At 40.8% G+C, this 15,160-nt stretch overlaps 1 protein-coding gene across 2 annotated transcripts in view; it reads left to right on the top strand.

Annotated features, from left to right (window-relative positions):
- Positions 1–1,978: 1,978 nt before the first annotated feature.
- Positions 1,979–15,160, top strand: part of sec24d (SEC24 homolog D, COPII coat complex component) — a 42,713-nt gene continuing 29,531 nt past the window's right edge. For both annotated transcript variants that reach the window (XM_080742350.1, XM_080742349.1), the window contains exons 1-8: positions 1,979–2,134; positions 3,604–3,815; positions 6,355–6,460; positions 7,182–7,318; positions 7,957–8,250; positions 9,921–10,048; positions 11,224–11,335; positions 13,418–13,545. In XM_080742350.1, coding sequence (XP_080598476.1) covers positions 3,662–3,815; positions 6,355–6,460; positions 7,182–7,318; positions 7,957–8,250; positions 9,921–10,048; positions 11,224–11,335; positions 13,418–13,545 — 1,059 coding nt within the window. In that variant the 5' untranslated portion in view covers positions 1,979–2,134; positions 3,604–3,661. The remainder of the gene's footprint in view (positions 2,135–3,603; positions 3,816–6,354; positions 6,461–7,181; positions 7,319–7,956; positions 8,251–9,920; positions 10,049–11,223; positions 11,336–13,417; positions 13,546–15,160) is intronic.

Below are 15,160 nucleotides of genomic sequence, written 5' to 3'. Positions count from 1 at the left end.
CTTTAAGTTTTCAAATGTAGGCTATACAAATCCTTTGAAAATAGCAGATCTACAAGCTTGTATAAATGTAGATCTATTTTCCAATGGCCCAGAATAGGGCTAAAGTGGGTAATGTAGGCCTATGTTAAGTAGGCCTACTGAAGTTTTAGTCAGTAAACTAAAGTTCATAATAGGCTACCTCAAAATTGTACCAGTAGGCTACTTGAGTAGGCTATGTAGCCTTGATAGTCACTTTACACACCACTGGTGATGATGCCTTGCTGCAGTGTCGGGTGGAATATGTCCACTTGCGGATTTACAAGCTCGAGCTTTTATGTAGACTAGGCCTATACCTGTCCCTAACCCTATTTTTGTTTATATAGGCCTAAATAAAACAAAGACATATAATGTTGAAATATGGAGATACGAGGTTTCAGCGCAAAAGCAATAGCCATGATGCATGCATGCATGACTATAAGCACTGCAGTGGCTTATTATGAGTTGTCGCAATGTAGGCCTCTCTTTTTTCTTGGGGTTCACCCATTGCCTTTAAACGGTCAGTAATTTATTTTAAACAGCCTGTTTCTTGTAATCATTCTAATATATTTTGTTATTGGTGTGGTTGTTGCCTAGGCAGGGCAACACACTACACTATTCTGTTCCAACTTTATGGAGTCATTTTTAGCCAATGAGGAACCAGCATTCTCTGTGACATCACCTTCATGCAGCTTCCTCATTGGCTAAAAAATCCTCCATAAAGTTCTTGCTGCTTCCTCATTGGCTAAAAGTTATTCCATAAAGTCGGTGACATCACCTTTATGCAGCAACCCCATTGACTTCAATGAGAAAATGAAAAACAACAACCACACTAGCAATTTCCCAGCATCTTTCTAGTTTTTCTTGTGTTTGAGTTTTTTGGGATGAAAAAACATATGTTTATACATTGCCAAAGCAAGTATCAAAATATAATAAAAACAGTTGGGGAAAATGGGGAACATCTTTGTGTATGTCACAGCTTTGTTTATGTCACATTGTGTTGTTATATAGTCAGGGTTTTCTCCAAACTCGTAATCTTGGCACCACTCACTGGAAAAGAGGGTATCCTCATTCCTCAGTGTATTTTCCGATAATTAAATATAGATGATATGATATAGACTGACTGATATCACTGTGTGGAAACACTCAGGGACTTGTCTTAAGTTGCACTCTAATAAATGTAGGCCTATCATTCATGCATGTTCATTAAAAATCATTATGTAAGGACACGGAACTCCAGCAGAATCAAATCAAGGAGGGGTTGGCAGCTCTGGGTGAACAAAATAGACACCTCAAACTCAATAACACAGGCCTAAACAAAGCATCTGATCTGAATGATCATAGAGGTTCGATCGACGCTATGGCTGCAATAAACTTTTTTCTCATTTTCATTTTATTTTGTAACTTTATTGTCTCAATTTGCCTGATAATAGAAAATAATCTTTTTATTTCTTTTATTTTTTAATGAAATACTACAAATTAATAGCCTATTGGTGGTATTGCAATCGAGTCACCGACGATTGCCTCAGAGTCATACTGTACCTAGCCTCTTTACCTATTGGCCTTATCCCTGCTATGCTGACGTGTGATCGCTTCAAAATAGCCGATCCACAAGCTCAGAGCGCTTCGCCGACACAACGCGCTATGGGCTTGTGGATCGGCTGTTTTCGGCAGTAATACGCTCACACAGGTTGGCGCATGCGCAAGCCACCGGGCCGTGCCGTGGGCGCTTGCATGTCAACTCACTCAGTTTTTTCACATATCCGGTCTAGAACGGATAAGAAAACAGCCAGTGTGTGTGTACGTGGAAATCGCCGGATACAGTAGGCGGTCTCCAGACCGGATATGAGCACTGAGGAGTAAATAGACACCGGGCTTTCCCCACATGTAGGCTGTATACTGCTGGAAAGACATGGTGACGATCAGTGCGTAATAAACGTAACACAGCGACCGGTGCCGTGGTGGAGTTTGACGTGGCACTCTAGTCTGCTCCTCCGCCTGCTTTCAATATCTGACTGACTGACTGACTGACTGACTGCAACACATCATCACCACCTATACCAGCCTATATACGGAGGATCACACAGCAGGATTCTACACATTCTGCCTCTTAAACAAGGTTAGTAATAATGCGATCGTGCAAAAAAACCTGCGATGCTGTACCTATGATGTGGAATGAATGTCACCCGACGCGATCTTATAAGATGATAATAACGATACCGCAAAGCAAGGGGAAACTTTGAAGCAATTTCCGTGTTCATCATAAGATGTTTTCTTGTATGTATGGTTTACGTTTGCGACCGCTACATTGCTCAGTGTTGCACTTGAAACTAATAACATTATTATTATTATTGTGCATTGTGTGGTACGTAAATGGCTGAGTTATTATGTATATAGTGAAGGGAAGGCATGGATGCTCATATGGGGTCATAACGGTCTTTGACGTGGCAATTCTTCTGGGGAGTATGGCTGGCAGCAGGGCTAACTTTGTTGATCAATTACAGAATGATGATCAATGACGTGATCTTGATTATCACATTCATTCACAGAAGGGCACTGTATTTAGATGAATGAGCGGCAGATAGGGGGTAACCATTGTTGTTGGCCTGTGTAAGTTAGGCTACTTGAGAAACAGCTGTGCAAGTTACTTGCTTGTCTATTGACTCTCCCTTTGTCTACAGGACAGGGCAATTGATTTATTTTAACGTTATATTGCTTTTTGTTTAGAAGCTTGTATACCTACTGCAGAACTCATATCCTTCTTGTATACACCCTTAGGCCAAGGCCATAACCTTTAAATTACCATCATATCTACCCTGAGTTAGTTTGTACACAAATATAATTCTAGGAGTTAAAGAATAAGATTGCCCAAATCTGTAATCATCTATGAAATATATGCTATAATAGTATACCAGTATATGCTTACAGATTTGGACAATCTTGTATATTGAAAGGACACAGGGCCTAAATTAGTTACTGTATGCCTATGCCTATGCCTATATGTTATAGAAAACATAATCACAGGAGGATTGTCCTATCAAAGATAAGCCTGGCTTATCTCTCAATAGTACAGTGTCAAAGGTTCATGTGACACATGGATGTTGGTGTTTATATATCAGCTGTTATAGGGCTGTCCCTCCTTGGATTAATATACAACATCTAACAATGGTATAAAGGCCACAATGACGTAAGACCAAACCTAAGCAATGGTAATATAACTGAATAAATTAATTTACAATTAAATGTCATTATGTTAAGATCAAATAAATGTATCGGCACAATATTAAGCCTTGCTGAGCCGTGAGGCCCATAGGGCAGGAGCCTATCTCCTGTTTCCTTAGCGTGTGGCAGCTTGATGTACAACCCCAGGACATGACGCTACTATGTCGCAGGGACTTACCCCCAATCCAACCCTTGATGCTGAGTGCCAAGCAGGAGGCACTGGGTCCCATTTTTCAGAGTCTTTGGTGTAACCTGCAGGCCTCACAGTCTCAGGAAGGACACTCTAACCACAAGGCCAGTGAGCTGCAGCAGCATGGAGGGGTACAAAACAAATCTAATCCATCTTATTTTCTTGAAAATCCACAGGTTGTGTCAGAACCCATTCGTCTTGGTATGAGAAGACCCTGACAGTCATCCCGCCAGAATGAGTCAACCGGGTTATGTCGCAACACCCCCTTACTCCCAGGCCCAGCCTGGGATGGGGGGCTATCCTGGCAACTTTGGATCGGGTCCCGCTCAGCCGATGTACAGTCACTATGGGGGACCACCGCAGGCGTTCTCTGCTCCTCCGCCAACAGGTGAGGTGTCTTCAGTATATTGTGCTTTGAATTTCCCAACTAACAACACATGAAGACATTCTTAAAAAAGGATTCCCTCTAGACACGTTTGGTCTTGTTACCTGGTCTTGAAGGTGTAGATTACATCACATTCATTTTCCCAATGGAGACTATTCAGGATTAGCGTATTGGATGAATCGGGTTACATCACCACTGGTAATCTTGAACGTCCTGGGGGGTTCATTCGAGAAGATTTGTAAACATACCTGAAGTATGCGTCATAGACTGAAAAATGCAGTTGACCCAGTAGTACATATTCACCTGATGCATCAATAAAGGATAACTTTCCTAGCAGGCTTTTCCAGTCATGGATGCATTTATTTATCTGACAGTGACATTACCATGTCATTATCTTATTTAGACATACAGCAACAATTTTCTGCAAAGGCAAAGCATGGCAGGAATGCATAAGTGTTATTTTGTCATGTTATTTTCATTGTATTTAAATTGTTATGTGGGGTCACCAGAGTAATGTTACAGTAGGCCCCTGCTGCACCATTTAACTTTTTCTTTTAATAGTCAAGGACCCACAAGCCCAAAAGCTCAAGGAATAGGGGTGATACCTGTGATGTCTTGCTGTACTTTTTATTTCTGTTTTATCTATTAGTTTGTTCATTAAGGTTGACAGAATGACAGGCCTGCTCTGCCGGAAACATCGCGAAAAAAAGTTATGGCCATTTGTATATTTGTAACTTCACTATACAGGAAATTAAAAATATTAAAAAAAGAAAATAAATGTGCTTTAAGTAGCATGTGAGGGGTCAAACTAGGGGTTCTTCATGATTCTGAATCCATTGCAAGCATTTGCTTTGCATGAAAAACATTCCTAGGGCAAAATATCGGCCCCCCAAAGCTGTGAAAAGTGAAGATTCTTTGATGACTCATCACTTTTTACAATTTTGGAGGGCAAAAATTTTGCCCAAGGAATGTTTTTCATGCAAAACAAATGCTTGCAATGGATTCAGAATCATGAAGAACCCCTAGTTTGACCCCTCACATGCTACTTAAAGCACATTTATTTTTTGTATTCTTTTCCTGTATAGGGTGTGCCAAATGTAGTTCTAAGAGCGGCCATTTCTTGTGACAACACAGCCTTACACAAGTGTTCTGATTAGACTATAGCATTAGTTCTATGCAATCAAACAATTGAAACACCTGTGTTTTTTCACAAGAAATGGCCGCTAAGGACTACAATGACGTAGCCGCTGGCACACACTATAGTGAAGTCGATAGGACAGTGAATATACAAATGGCCATAACCTTTTTTCGCGATGTTTCCGGCAGAGCAGGCCTCTCATTCTGTGGACCTTAATAACCAAACTAATAGATAAAACAGAAATAAAAAGTACGGCAGAACATCACAGGTCCTCTCCCATTATCAGGGACTGGGTCCCTGACTATAACCTTTAAATTATGAAGCTGAAGCAAATGGTGACTGTTTTGAAAAGTCTCTGCTTTCAAATGCAAAAGTTAGCTTTCAAGACTTGACGTTTCACTGCACGTCTAAAAGTAATATAAGCTGTTGTCTAATGTCTAGTCTTAACTTAAACAACTACTATATGAAATGTGAATTGTAACATTGTTCCAAAGGAATTGTGTATACTGTGAACAGGGGGGAAGGCAATTATGAATTGATGGATGGATAGATGCGCTGGTCAAAGTGTTTCATTGTTTTTAACCACTTAAACCCTATACTTGTACTTCATTGACTGCGGGTCTGTGACACACAAATCTCTATGTTGAAAATAGCCCAAGTGAGCTTGTAGAATTTTCAGCTACTTTCCCCAAATGTTCGCTGTAACGACTTGCCCAGAATAAGGACGCCAGGGCCTGTGTTGCAGCAATCTCACACGTGTGAATCAAAACAGCGTCCCGGTTCTGACAATGGAAAAAGGGGGGAGCGCTTGTTTTCGGTGGAGATGACGGAGGCGCACTGGCGTTGTATTATAAACACAATCTGATCTAGATAACAACAATCACAACATAGGCTATTTATTATAATCACTAATTCACTATGAAGTGTCTTTAATTATAATTAAAGTAAAAATAGTCAAATAACAAACAAGGACAAATTGTTCTGCCCACAACCCAAAATGCCTAAACTACTGCAAAAATGTAGGCCTATTATAACTATGTTAATGGTTCTTAACTTCTTCTAAGTCCCAATTATTAAGTATAATACTTGACCTTATAACTATAAAATGTTTATGATTATTTCTTGTGTTATGTCATGAAACATCGCATGTAGGCCTATTATATTACCTATAACCTATACACTAGTGAGCTCTCGTTTCGGCACCTCCGCACGGTCCAGGCGAATGCAACGGAGCGCTCCCTACCTTCCGGTTCAGCCAATCACAAGCTTCCATTGTCAGAACCTGGACGCTGTTTTGATACACGCCATACTGCCACACCCAATTTGCACCCATTCTTATACAGGTACATTTGTATTTTCACTCACCCACTGACTGTCCCCTGACTGCTAACTCACCTCCCTCAGGTATGATGAAACCTCCTGTGTCCTCTGCTCCTGGCATGATGCCTCCACCAGCTGTGTCTAGTCCTTACAGCCCAAACAACCAGCAGAATGGAGCTCACCCACAAAGGTAACATTCAATAGCAGCAGCCTTTGAATGCAATATACTGTAATCATGTTAGTGAAATTACATGATTTAAGTCATGTCATTTAACGAACATGATATGTCTACTAGTAAGTCTTAGTACAGTACGTCTAACATTTATATTGTATACAGTAAAAAAAAGTACCTTGGGAAGCCAGGGCACATTGTTGGGCACCTCTTCAGAGACAGGCAGACTCATCATGTTTTTAACTGATTGCTAATGACTTTGGAAATTTGGATTCTAAGACAAGGATGGGGTGGGTCAGTGTTGAAGATACAAGAAAATGGTTGTACTGGGAGACCATTCATACATTTGACAGTTACGGTAATTTACATAACAAAACCACAATGTCCTTGTTTTGGTCATGTGTTTAAATCACGTACAGCTCAGTTGTTTTAAATGTGCTGTATGTAAAGTGGATTGGATTGGAATTGTGAATTTGTTCTTTACTAACATGTCATAGAGCTAGCACAGTCTCAGCTCTTAGCTGTAAGTTCTCTCCCTCAGCTAAAATACCGGTACATGAACTTTATAGTAGGTTGCCTTGTACAGTATAACTCCTAGCTAATGACCAATGATTAGAGTCATGCGTTTCAGCTGAACTCTTGCCACTGAAGATGGAAATGCGGTTTTCTATAACTTGGACTGCTAACTTACCTCCCTCAGGTATGGAGTATTTTTCTGATTATTCTTTAACCCCTTCAGATACCCTGCCCCTCCAGCTGGCCCTGCTACCTTTGGACAACCTCCTCATTCCCAATATAACAATATGGCTTCACAGGGCCCGCCTCCCGCACAGCAGCTCACCAATCAGATGGGTGCTATGAACTTGGGCAGCTACGGTAAATGCGCTAACCACTGTTTGTAGAACTAAACATGCAATTGGGCTTCCCAGTATAGGGTGCACTTTCCACAACAGTAAACATAGAAAAGCCCAGGTAATGAAATGTACTTCAAAATCTGCTTATACTAGGCAATATAAATGAAAGTGCAGTAATGTACAAACATACATTTATGTTTATTCTATAACACTTTAATAATATTCAATATTATATGTTGGTCAGTGTCTTTGCATGCAAAGCACTCCCATAACATGTATTTGTATTTTTAATTTATTTTAATTGTAAGCTAGTGTGTACACATTATCTTTTGTACTTTACTTTACTTTTGTACTTTAATACTTTGTTGTCTTATCGGTCTTTTAAAATGAATGCACCATCCACACAGAGGCAAATTCCTTGAATGTGTGAATTTAGGGATTCTGATTCTGGCACATGAGTCACAACTAATGTAGACTTTTATGAGTCACAACTAATAGACTTGTATGCTGTACTAGTGGCTGCTCTGCACTGATGATGATTATTAATTGGTTACACTGGTTCGTCAGATGGATTATCCCAGGTGATCCCAGAATGACAGTGAAAACCTACCTCACCACATAGTGGTAACTAAGACATTGCTTCTCTTCTTCTACGTGTAGCACCACGGCCCATGCAAAGCCCTCCTCCTCCAGTTGGCTCTGTGGCCCCACCACCTCTCCAGACACCCCCTGGCCCCGTCATGGGCCAGCCACCAATGCCTCCAGGACCTCAGTCACCCCAGATGTCACCCCAGATGGCTCCACCACAGATGCCCCCAACAGGCATGGGCATGGCAGGCCCCCCAATGGGAGGCATGGGCAGACCCTTCCCCGGACCACCTCCACCGGGCGCCGGGGGCTTCCAGCAGCCTGGCCCAGGACCTGCCACTCCCCCTGGGTACCCTCAACAGCCAGGTAACTGGAAGCAATAATAATAACTACAACAATAAATATAGCTGCAAGCAGCAATACAGGGACCAAGCAATGTAATATGAAATGTATGCAATTATGCATAACATAATATGGAATATGTGCAATAAGCCCTAGAAACGGAATCGACTGAACTAAGACAAAGATACCCATACAGTTAAAGGACCAGGTCACCTCTGGGACAACCAGATTTTATTTTATTGTTGTGTGGGACACGATCAACACAATCCTGAATTATTTTTTGTGTTCAATCTGTGTTTTTAGATATGTTAGTATTTCAGCATGCTACAACTGGTCATATGATGCATTTTGCATCATATGACCAGTTGACCAGTAGCATGCTGAAATCGGCTGAAATACTAAAATATCTAAAAACACAGATTGAACACAAAAGATAACTCAGGATTGTGTTGATCGTGTCCCACACAACAATAAAATAAGATCTGGTTGTCCCAGAGGTGACCTGGTCCTTTAACAAATGAGAATTGGAAACAGCTGAGCAGAGTTCTGAGGCGTGACTCATGCCAGTTCAAAGTTTACATTTTCAAACGATTACTATAGCACCCCCTCTTCGGCCAATTGGAGAAATGGTAAAAGTTACGGATGTGTTCCTTGTGAATAGAGGCACACGTGTAAGCAAGTTTCATTGCTATAGCGCACCCCTTTGATTAAGATATGTTTAAGCATTATTTGGCATGAATCTCTAGTCCATACTGCAATGTTTTGGGGAAAAAAGAATGACACTACATTTATGTACTTTGGGGCAGGAGAATCATTTTCATAAAAGTGCATTATTCATTGGCTTTCTCTAACTGGGTTTTCAGCTCAGTGTCCTTGTGATTAGAGTCAGTGGTGTAATGTAACTAAGTACAATTACTCAAGTACTGTACTTAAGTACAATTTTGAAGTATTTTACTTTACTGAAGTATTTTCAGTACTTTTTCTTCTAATCCACTACATCTCAGAGGCAAATATTTTACTTTTACTCCACAACAATTATTTGAAAACTTTAGTTACGAGTTACTTTGCATGTATAAATTATAATATTATAAAACATACATTAAACACTTTAGCCCTATTTTATACCTTGGCTATTTAAGCAATAATATATGGCACACCCTCGAGTGTAATATTGCGATTATACAACTGTTGCCCTTAAAAGAAAACGTAATTTCATTGTAATTAAGATATTCGATAGAAATGTGTAATTTTGTAATGCCACATTTAGCTACTATGTCCCTGAACTCCACATGAAAACTGCTATTCTAGCCACTAGCAAAGTGCTGGGACAGGCAGCCCCGGCATCCTTTCTGTGACCAGCACAGCTGATTTCTTTGATTGACGAGAGCGTTACATAATGCTGAATATAATCATGGTCACATGATTGTTTCAACCAATCTGATTGCTTCATCGTAATAACCTGTTGTATAATTGAAAATAGCCGATCTACAAGCTCACAATTTCGTGCAGATTGCTAAAGAGAATCCCAAGAGCAAAGTTATTACTCATGATGAGACGCATATGGCTAATGAACCCACCACTGTTTCTATTCTACAGAGTAGGTTTTATTAAACAATAATAATTAACCACAAACATACTGTGTAATCTTCCACTGCAGATAAGAATGAGCCAATTTTATTTGCTTCCCTGTTCAGGTCAGTTTGGGAGCCAGATGGCAGGGCCTCAGAGTCAGCCTGGCTTCCCTGGGGGCTTCCCTGGAGCAGGAGCCCAAATGGCTGGCCCTCCTCAGAAGAAACTGGACCCCGACTCCATCCCCAGCACCGTGAGTAGACAATGCTCATGGGATCATATACCTTCACTTACTGACCCAGCTTACCACGGATGCCAGTCTATCCTCCCCATCATGAAAACAGTGCTTTATCCACCCACAAGTTGTACTCTATCATTAGTAGTAATGTAATGCACTAGAGGGTTGCGGCCCTTCGGGCCGCTCCCATCGAGTTAAAAAAAAAGTAAAAAAAAAAGTTTAAAAAAAAAAGTAAAAATAAATAAATAAATAAAAAAGTAAAAAAAAAAAAAATTTGTGGCGGAACTATTGTGCCGCAGCGCACGTTTCCGGTCGGACATATTTGACCGCCGGACGCACTGGAGAGAAGTGACTGTTATGCCTCTGCTATTTCTCTGCACTCACTGTGGAGGCAGCAGCAGCAGCAGCACGCACATGCAAACACAGTGGTGTCAAATTTCACTCTCTCTCTCTCTCTCTCGCTTGCCCGCCCCCCCTCCCCTGTTGCCTCCTCTCTCTCGTGCTTAGCGAATGAGCGGACGGCATAGAGGTGGGCGGTATTATTCCCTACGTTCTTCTCCCTACCGTTGAGTTGAAGTAGAGTTGGAGTGGATGCAGAGTGGGCGTGCCATGGGCTTGGAAGTGGGATGCGGCTTTAAGCCAATTGTAAATATAAGATTGGAAGAGAAACGTTTCCTTGCAAAACAATCACAGCATCCCAATTGGATTCCAATTAAGAGTTTGATTTTGTCATTTCTTTTAATTCACGAGCAGAGCAAGTGAAATGTAAACAATGGATATAATCTTCTTCTTAGATTAAAATTGGGGTAAGGGAGGACCGGCCGGTTGGGCAAACCACATCATCACATTCATGTTACGATGACTTAGCTATAACCATATCAATGCAGCTACGCTCAAATATGGAGTGTATTGCCTAACCTCAATGTGTCTTCATGGCATCAGGCGCAAGTAAATTAGTCATCTCCATATATGGGCACACAAGGGGACATACCCATATATGGGCATATACTGATGACATCAGTGATCTCCTATAAAGTGGACAAGACTGACAGATACAGACATCTCCATATATGGGCATATTGGTTTGATCGGCGGTGCTACCTAGGAGTCTAGATGTGAGGGCCGCATAGCGGCCTGAACCAACATGTCTTGTCCTGTCTCTGATGTAAGTTATATGACTTCCCTTTTAGACGCAAGTCATTGAAGATGACCAAGCCAGGCGAGGGGGACAGCTTTACACCACAAACCTCAGAGGCCAGGTTCCCCCTCTGGTCACCACCGACTACACAGTACAGGACCAAGGTAAGCCTGACAACATTATCATGTCCCCAACATCACATGTATAAACAGGTACATTGGTCATTTAAAAATGGATTTGATTTAATCCATTTCCAGGCCATTTAAGGTCTTTACACAACAGCTGTGCTTTTTCTTGCGATGAATTCTTTTTTCTGCGATATTTTATTTATATATCTTTCTTTACTGAACTGGTGGTATTTGTGTCATGACTACATCAACACAGAACGTGAATATTACTTGACGCTAAAGCAGGGGTGGGCAACTTTGTTGATGGGGAGGGCCACTATATTTCCCACCTTCACTCCAGAGGGCCACATTGCATATTGCTATGTCCTACTTTGTCATTCTAGTATCTCATACAAAAGAAGCAAAAATAGCAGATCTACAAGCTCAAAACGCATTTTGAATTGGAATTCTGAATTATTTTTTGTTATTTTTTAATTGGAATCCTGAAATGTAAAATTTTCATTTAATTTCAAACGCATTTAGTTATATAGTCATGTTAACTTTATGTACCTAAATACAAATACATTGGACATAAAAAATACATTTTAATACTACTATACAAGTCATTAAGCTACTAATTTAGACAGAATTAAAGCTGGTCATGTTTGGAATTGTAACAGCTGAAATCAATAATATGTCAGTATTCCGGTATTAACCTGCGGGCCGCATTACGTGGAGGTGGGGGCCGCATGTGGCCCCCGGGCCGCCAGTTGCCCATGTAAAGCATCCATACTGTAAATAAGTAGTTCTTGTATATAGTTATAGTTTTTAATTAGATTAAATCTTTTATTTAGTTTTGACTTATTTTTTCAATTTCAGTTTAGTTTTGATTAGTTTTAGTGTAGTTTAGTGTTAGTTTTAGTCTATGTAGTGTTAGTTTAGTGTTAGTTTTAGTGCTAGTTTATTGCTAGTTTAGCGTTATTATTTATTCTAATATGTTCTAGTCAGGGGCAAGATTCAATGAGGTCAGAATTTCCCCTGAAGTTCATTTATTTCAGTGTTGTTAACCAAATGAACCCTAGGTTCCCTATAGAGGGTATGCGCATGCATAAAGTGAATGACATTATCGAGTGGCAAAGTGAGTGTCAATGTCAGTTTAACGTTGTTTAATGCAATTCGATAGGACTTTTCTGTTTGGATGTATGGGCTGTCAAGGCCAGAAAGTAGTTTTTTGCCGCTCAGTAGGCGTTCCCGCATAACTTCCAGGTATGATGATGATGTCACGTGCATACCTTCTATTCTGGGCATATCTGGGTCATAATAGGTGAACATTTGGCAAAATAGCAGATCTACTGCTCACAACACGTCGTGTTACGACTTAATGTGGGCTTGTAGATCAGCTATTTTTGGTGAAGATATTTGGGGGGGAATGGTATAGACCCCTGGGGGACCCCTGTCAACAAAGTGTATTACTGTAAGTCAGGGGTTTTCAAAGTGGGTGGGGTGCCGCGACGGCAGTCCAGGGGTGCCGCCAGAGATAATTTGATAATATTTGGAATTTATTTGGACCCTTGAAAAAATATTTAGTATCATTTTAAACTTGAAGTACAAAGTTATTTTCAGTCAGTTCTAACCAAAATGGCTATTATCTCAACGTTTTCCTCGCAACATAATCACTAAAATATCGTCACTGTCGGGCAGAAACTCTCCAAGTTTCAAATGTGTACGTCTTTTGGTAAAGCAAAGCCCTGCTTCATCATACAAGACTGTTGCACAAAACTAGTGAAAACAGCCGATCTACAAGCACACAACGCCTCGCGATGCGAGGCGTTGTGTGCTTGTAGATCTGCTGTTTTCACTAGTTTAGTGCATTTTATAGATGATAAATACAAAACGAAAGGTTTTGGACATACAAGGTTTCCACCCGACAACGACGATATGCTATAAATATAAGGTGCTGGGAGTGAAAATTTTAACGTAGGGGTGCCTCGGATTAAAAAACATATTTATGGGGTGCCCTGAGACAAAAAAGGTTGGGAACCCCTGCTGTAAGTGGTTAATATGGGATTTTACTCAAGTTTGAGTTGAAGGTTTGTACCCTGGTTTGTAACAATACCTTTCCCCCGGTCCTCATCACAGGCAACGCCAGTCCCAGGTTTATCCGCTGCACCACCTACTCCTTCCCCTGCACCGCTGACCTGGCTAAACAGTGCCAAGTGCCGTTGGCCGCCATCATCAAACCTTTTGCCACTGTGCCAAAGAATGAGGTAAGGCAGGCTTATTATACATTCATTTTCCATCTAAGCACTGGCAACATCAAAACAAATGCGAGGGCAAATGATAAATAAATTACTCAAGACATAACAGACACCTACTAAAATAAAGGAAACCCAGAGTAAGGAATGCTCCATGCTGTGGTTGCGCGCTGGTGTTGTGCACCGAAAATACAGTAGCAGATCTACAAGCTCACTTTATGCTTTGTTGTACGACACGATGCGCAACAAAGTACAAATCAGGCATACTAAGAATGAATACAATATATTACTGAGGATGAATTAGTGTGTATGCCTGTCCATATATGTGAGTACGGCAACACCAGCTGCAGACACCCATCAGTGCTGCTATCTTTTGATAGCTCATAATACTGGTTCTCAACATGAGGTCCAGAGACTCTCAGTGGTATTTGACAGTGGTGGAAAAAGTACTCGCATTCTTTACTTAATTAAAAGTTTTAATACTGCAATACAGAAATACTCTGTTACAAGTAAAAGTTCGGAATTCAAAATGTACTTCAGTAGTACGAAAGTATATTGGCATAAAAATTTACTTAAAGTACCAAATGTTTGAAAATAGCAGATCTACAAGCTTGTAGATCTGCTATTTTCAAATCGCCAAGGTATAAAATAGGTCTAAAGTGGTTTATGTATGTTTTATGATATTATAATTTTTATCTGCAAAGTAACTAGTAACTAAAGTTTTTAAATAAATATAGTGGAGTAAAAGTAACATTTTTGGATCCGAGATGTAGTGGAGTAGAAGTAAAAGTATTGGAAATTGGAAATATACAAGTAAAGTACAGGTACCTCAAAGTTGTGCTTAAGTACAGTACTTAAGTAAATGTACTTAGCTACTTTACACCACTGTTTGAGCGGGTTCCAAGGTGCGCCAGCTAAAATGGATTGTTAGGGACCAAATGGACATTTATGGGTCTCTAACGCGTAACTGTGTACAAATGGAACAATTCGGTTCCATGTGTACACACACTCACAGTAAAATGAACACTGAGGATTTTGCTGTGTAGATTTGGGTCCCAGAGATAAATGGTATCGACTGGAGGGTCACCGTGACCAAATACATATCATTCCGGGGGTCCTCCTCCTTGAAATGAAAAGGACTGAGAATGGCTGCCTTGACATGCTAGTGCGTCGGTCCAGCTACATTAAAAGTTCCATTGTGCTGTGGATGACCTCCAGTGTGGATCCTCTAGTGGTCCAAGAACATCACGTTAAGATATTTACCCCCCCTCACCCTCCACTCTCTTTGTCTCAAGCGCCAATAGGCCTTTTTAGGTAATGTTAGCTTTCTGCACAACCCCGCTCCTGGCTAATTAACTAATGTCAGTTCCACAGGGACCCGTGAAGATGAAAGGAGGTTTACACGAAATGTCTCAAACCTAAGTGCATTGCCTTCTCAGGTTTGCTCCGTTCCAGGCGGCCCGCAAACACGCCGCGATTTTCCCACAAATATGATACCATAATAGTAAAACGCTTGTCTATGCCAAAATATCCTGCGCATCGCTGTGGCTCTTTGGGGCACGTTGTTGTGTTAGGACGTTAGTATTGTTTTATTTGACAGATGGAGTTCTCTTTGCACTTGGATATT

The sequence above is a fragment of the Nannobrachium achirus genome (genome assembly GCF_963921795.1).
Source record: "Nannobrachium achirus genome assembly, chromosome: 14".
NCBI classification, from domain to species: Eukaryota; Metazoa; Chordata; class Actinopteri; order Myctophiformes; family Myctophidae; genus Nannobrachium; species Nannobrachium achirus.
Note: the sequence above shows the minus strand (reverse complement) of the source record. Positions and strands in the feature narration are given on the sequence as shown.